Source organism: Xyrauchen texanus, chromosome 12, assembly GCF_025860055.1.
Source record: "Xyrauchen texanus isolate HMW12.3.18 chromosome 12, RBS_HiC_50CHRs, whole genome shotgun sequence".
Lineage (NCBI taxonomy): Eukaryota > Metazoa > Chordata > Actinopteri > Cypriniformes > Catostomidae > Xyrauchen > Xyrauchen texanus.
The window spans coordinates 5,082,091-5,088,090 of NC_068287.1; the positions used below are offsets into that span (position 1 = coordinate 5,082,091).

The 6,000-nt window shown below is 39.4% G+C and overlaps 1 protein-coding gene across 4 annotated transcripts in view; it reads left to right on the top strand.

Annotated features, from left to right (window-relative positions):
• LOC127652895 (gastrula zinc finger protein XlCGF8.2DB-like) overlaps positions 1-5,256 on the top strand; it is a 228,421-nt gene extending 223,165 nt beyond the window's left edge. For 3 of the 4 annotated variants that reach the window (XM_052139336.1, XM_052139333.1, XM_052139332.1), the window contains exon 2: positions 1,454-5,256. In XM_052139336.1, the coding sequence (XP_051995296.1) occupies positions 1,454-2,946 (1,493 nt within the window). In that variant the 3' untranslated portion in view covers positions 2,947-5,256. The remainder of the gene's footprint in view (positions 1-1,453) is intronic. The other variant, XR_007971757.1, reaches the window with a different exon arrangement.
• Positions 5,257-6,000: the final 744 nt, after the last annotated feature.

Sequence of the window (6,000 nt, forward strand, 5' to 3'; positions counted from 1 at the left end):
GTCTTGAGAAAGGTCTTAAAATGTCTTGCATTTTAGTTTTAAAACTTAGCAGTAACTGCATGAATGGCCAAAAAAAAGCTGTTTTGAAAGTAAATGTGTTATGATTATGGACTAAATCTGAGCTGTTTTGCTTCCATAGATGGACTCTGAAAAATTATGTGATCTGTTGCAGTAGGACTGTTCAACTGGCTGCTGCTAGAATCAATCATGTGATCTGAGGGGGGCCTGTGTAGCTCAGCGAATATTGATGCTGACTACCACGCCTGGAGTCACAAGTTTGAATCCAGGGTGTGCTGTGTGACTCCAGCCAGGTCTCCTAAGCAACCAAATTGACCCGGTAGCTTGGGAGGGTAGAGTCACATGCGGTAACCTCATCGTGGTGGTAGTGATTAGTGGTTCTCGCTCTCAAAGGGGTGCACGGTAAGTTGTGCATGGATCGCGGAGAGTAGCATGAGCCTCCACATTCTGGGAGTCTCCGCGGTGGTCTCATGCACAACGAGCCACGAGATAAGATGCGTGGACTGACTGTCTTTCTTAGAAGCGGAGGCAACTGAGACTGGTCCTCTGCCACCCGGATAGAGGTGAGTAACTGCTCAACCACGAGAACCTACTAAGTAGTGGGAATTGGGCATTCCAAATTTGGGAGAAACGGGATAAAACTTATAAAAGAAAATAAAATAATTTATGTAATCTGACTGATTTTAATCAAGTGTCAGGAGCTGCTGCAGTTACCAAAACCAGCACAACTGGTGGCGCTTAAGCAGAGACAGCTGTTTTGACCACCAAGATTCAATGCTGAAGTCGAGCAATAAATCCTAAACCAGGAGTGAGGATGTGTATTTCATTTGCATCAAGTGCCTTAAAAACTAAAATATTTTTTCTCAAATGGATTCTCTTAACATGTAAATTATATTGCTTCATCACTGCCTTGCATCCCTTTAAAAAAAACTCTGATCTTACGTGGATTGTCTTCATAATGTATTCCATATTGCTATATATTTTGCCTTTTGCATTTAATCTTACGTGAGTTCTCTTCACAATATAATATAAATTGTGGCATCTTTGCCTTTTGTATCGCTTTTTTAACAAACAACTGTTCGGATCTTAAGCGTTTTTCTTCACCACATATTAATAAAATTAATGAAATTGCTGCGAATTGCAGTTTTTGTATACTAAAAACATGGTGATTTCTCCACAAAATTATATAATTGTTACTGCTGTACTATCATTAGGTTGTTAACAGCTGCCATTACAAATTTTTAAGTATCCAGAGATGTGTGCAGAGGAGTGGCTACAGTGGTGCAAGCCAATGCCCCTTTGCCCTCCTGGGCTAAAGTGCCCCTCTGGACAAATTATTTTGCACATATTCATTTTGCAGATGCTTTTTATCCACAGTGTCAAAGCTATTTAAATATGAAGAATAGTACAACATTGTCTGATGTTTTCTTTTTAGATTCGAGGGAAATTAAAGAAGAAAATCAAGAACCAATAGAATTGAAAGAGGAAAGTCAAGAACTGAATGAACTGGAGGAGGAACATCAGACTCAGAATCCTCATGTCATTATTGGAGAAAATTATTTTAGTTCCTCACAAATCAGAACGCAAGCCAAAAATTCCTTCACTTGCCTTCAATGTGGAAAGAGTCTTACACGGAAAGGAAATCTTAACAAACACATGAGAATTCACAATGGAGAAAAGCATTTCACATGCCATCAGAAAGATGGCCGTCAAAAACACATAAACATTCACACTGGAGGGAAGCCTCCATTCACATGTCTTCAGTGTGGTAATAGTTTCAAGTGTAAAGGATCCCTTAATGTGCACATGAGAATTCACTCTGGAGAGAAAGCTTTCACGTGCCCTCAGTATGGAAAGACTTTCATACGGAAAACAGATCTCAACAGGCACTTGAAAGTTCACATGGGAGAGAGGCCTTTTGCATGCGTTCAGTGTAAAAAAAGTTATGCAGACAAATTTGGTCTTACAAGACACATGCTATTTCACACTGGACAGAAATCTTTCACATGCCTTCAGTGTGGTAATAGTTTCATGTCAAAAGGATCCCTTAATGTGCACATGAAAATGCACAATGTAGATAGCACTTACACATGCCCTCAGTGTGGAAAGAGTTTCACACAAAAAGTGGGTCTTAAGAATCACATAAAAATTCATACTGCAGAGAAACCTTTCACTTGCCCTCAGTGTGGAAAGAGTTTCTTACGGAAATCAAATTTCAATAGGCACATGAAAGTTCACACTGGAGAGAAGCCTTTCACATGCCATCAGTGTGGAAAAAATTATGCAAACAAAGTAGACCTTAAAAGACACATGCTATTTCACACAGGTGAGAAGCCTTTCACATGTCTTCAGTGTGGTAATAGTTTCACGTCTAAAGTAAACCTTAATGTGCACATAAGAATTCACACAGGAGAGAAGCCTTACACATGTCTCCAGTGTGGTAATAGTTTCACATGTAAAGGATCCCTTAATGTGCACACGAGAATTCACACTGGAGAGAAAGCTTTCATGTGCCCTCAGTGTGGAAAAGGTTTTGCAAAGAAAGGAGGCCTTAAGGATCACATGAGATATCACACTGGAGAGAAGCCTTACACTTGTCATCAGTGTGGAAAGAGTTTCATGAATAGAGGAAACCTGTATACACACATGAAAGGCCACACTGGAGAGAAGCCTTTCATATGCTTGCAGTGTGGGAAGAGTTTTACGCGTAAAGAAAGGCTTGACATCCACATGAGAATTCACACTGGAGAGAAGCCTTACACATGCCATGAATGTGGAAAGAGTTTCAGTCAGTCAAACATCCTAAAACAACATGAGAACATGCATACTGGAGAGAAGCCATACCACTGCCCTTCATGTGGGAAACGTTTCTACCAATTAAGGTTTTTAAGAAGTCATAGAAAAGGGCATTGCCCAGAGTTGTTGTAGTGAGCAAACTGCAGGTAATGGTATAAAAATCAGGAAAACTCAAAGATTCTAATATGATTTTGTCGAGAAGCAGGTGTGTGATGACACAAACACGTTGGCACCCAGGGGGTTGTACAAAGTTTGCAAAAAACATTCAGTTTTATTAAATAACCATCAATGAGTCAAAGTTCACACGTTGCATATTATTAAAGCTTCTTTGACAAAACATGTTCAATCATCTCTTTTCATTATCGTATACCTTTATCTCAAACGTTATGCAGCATTGTTTATCAATTGGGTTGCAAGGAGATGTCTCTGTTGACAGTTGACCAAACACCTGCTAAGCTAATGGGAGTGTTGCAGTTTTGTTTCCTAACACATCATCTTCTAAACAACTGGCAATGAAATCAATTCTACTGATTAGATCATTAGTGGAGTGCTCAATGGTCTGAGCGCCACATTTTGACAGCCAAAATGTGTAGTGTTAGTGTACTCAAGGTTGAAACATTAGCCTGATTTCCATCCACCTGTTTGCTGTTTTGAAGCACAATTCTAAAGATAAGACTAAAGAAATGTGAAACATGGTGTCCATTCACATCGTCATGTGCATTATCTTGAGGGAGAATTTGTCATGAAGCAGCAGCTGAATGACCTCCTTGCTTTAGGGAGAGTTGTATTTGTGGTATTGGAGCAATAGTATAAGGAGATGCGGCAGAATTAATGTAATGTCTCATATGAGGACAGAAATGTTGCTATGCCCATACACTGACAGTTTCCGTACCTGGGAGCATCCATGCTCAAAACTGCTAATAACCAGCTGTGGACATGTTTTGAAAGATTTAGAAAAAAATTATGCATTGGAAGAAATTTAAAAACACTTTGTTCTGTGTATTTTGGACCATGCAAATTAGTCCCATGAAGAATAAGGGTGGGTCTTGTTGGGTTGGCACTTGGAATGTCACTAACCAATAACGACAGTATACCCCAGGTGGGCACATCTTGTTCTGACTGTCTGACTTGACTATGATAGAGAAAACAGCATGACTACTTGCAGGTAAAACCTTCCATAAAAGGTTCTTGTAGAGGCACTCTCTTCTGCAGAGGACTCCAGCAGTTTCTGGTTGACCCTCAAGACATCTGCGGTTGCGCTCCACATTCTGGAAAGGACCCTGCATTCCTAAAGACATCCATTGCCTGACTTCACCGCTCTCTCTATATTGCACAATCCAAGGATCTTTTAGGCACCACCACTCCATGGCCATGACTGTTGGAAGACTTTCCAAGCTTTTCCAAATAAAAGTATTATTATTTCCCACTGCACACAACCTACGCACCCAGTGTAAGATGTCTCCTGCCATCACCCGACCATGTGGAAAGTAAATATAAGCTTACCAAACCTCCTCCTAAAGATCTTGGCATGTAGTTGTAACAATTTGATTGCTTAACTTGTTTAGAGATTGTGTATCAGGGGTCAGTTAATAACACATAATAATCAATATCTGATTTACTAATAATTTCCTATTATTATCATTGAACAGAGAAACCATAGATTATCTTTTTTTAAGACAGCCTACATAGTTCTCTTTCACTGATTCGCCTAATCGCACCACTTTTAATCATCTGCTTTGCATCCATTTCATTGACACTTTTAATTAAATTTTATTAGTAGATTTGTCTGGTTGTTTGAATTTGTAATATTAGTAATTTTTCGTATTTAGTAGATGTGATAATATCTCTTGGTTAATGTAATTCAATTTTGTTTATAACTGTGTCTTCCTTGTGTTTGGTAATCATAGACTCTACAAATTGTCCAGAATCTCTCAAAATTCTTCAGATTAATCAGATGACCAACTCCCTCCAATTTACATTGTTTGCAACTCAATGAACGATACGCTTGGATCTATCTTATGCTGTTAAGGTGAAATTCCTAAGATGGTCACCACAGATAAGTGGTGGAAGGGGTCATCTGACACTAACATATTTGGTACCCTGTGTGAAGATCACTAGACCAGCAATCACTAGACTTCTTTATCTGTTTTTGTCAAAGTCGGACTTACAGACCTAGTAACCTATGTAATTGTGCTGTATTTTTGTTTTGTTGAGCATGTACTCATCTTAATTGGACCACAATACATGTACAAGTGTGTTTAACCTGGCTTAATTTGACATCCTTCATATATTTGATTACACATTGATGTCATGTATATTTGGACAAACTTACAGACTGTAACTGGACTACGAAAAAACCTGTTGTAGCTCAGTTATAACTGTGCATGTACTTACTGTGTTCAGAATGAACAAATCACATTCAAACTCTATAAAATGTTATGACTCGTCCACCTGGCATACAGTGATTCTGATCTATCCCGAATGAGGATCAGCTGTTTCTGTGGAATTTCTTGACATACACTTGGTTGCATATGACTGCTGAAGCTATGGTCTGCCAAGAGTTTACAAATCATGTGACAGACCTAATTGTGAAAGGGTAATAATCAGCAGAGAGGTACAAAATTTTGATATGACGTGGAACAGGCCATTATCAACAATTGGAGCAAATTTGGCACCAAAATGAAATCCTCAAGAACAAGACAGCCATCAAAATACTGATGAAAAGACTGGAAGAAAGTATGCTGGAAGTTACAGTATGTTGGTAATTGTAATAAATGTAAACCATTTCACCAGAATTTTTCTCTTCAAGGTCACGATCTCATCTCTTGTACTCTGAAACCCTGACTCATTGCTTCATCTTACCCGGGCGGGCGAGAAACTTTAGCTCGAATGCCCCATGCTTGATATGCCCCAGTGTTCTTGACTCAATGGACCTCTGGCACTGGGAGAATGCAGCTTGTTTCTCATAGTCAGGGCAGTAGGAGCTGGTCACAAGCCTTAAGCAGGCCACAAGGTGGTCATCAGTCATTGTAGATCTGTACTTTGACTTGATGATTTTCATGTGAGAGAAAGCGCACTCGCACAAATAGGTTGATCCAAAAAGTGCTGTCAAGTTGAAAGCACATCATCTGAGGTTGTGATACTTTTGTTCAGGCAGTAAGTTCCAGAACTCTCCATTCATGCCAG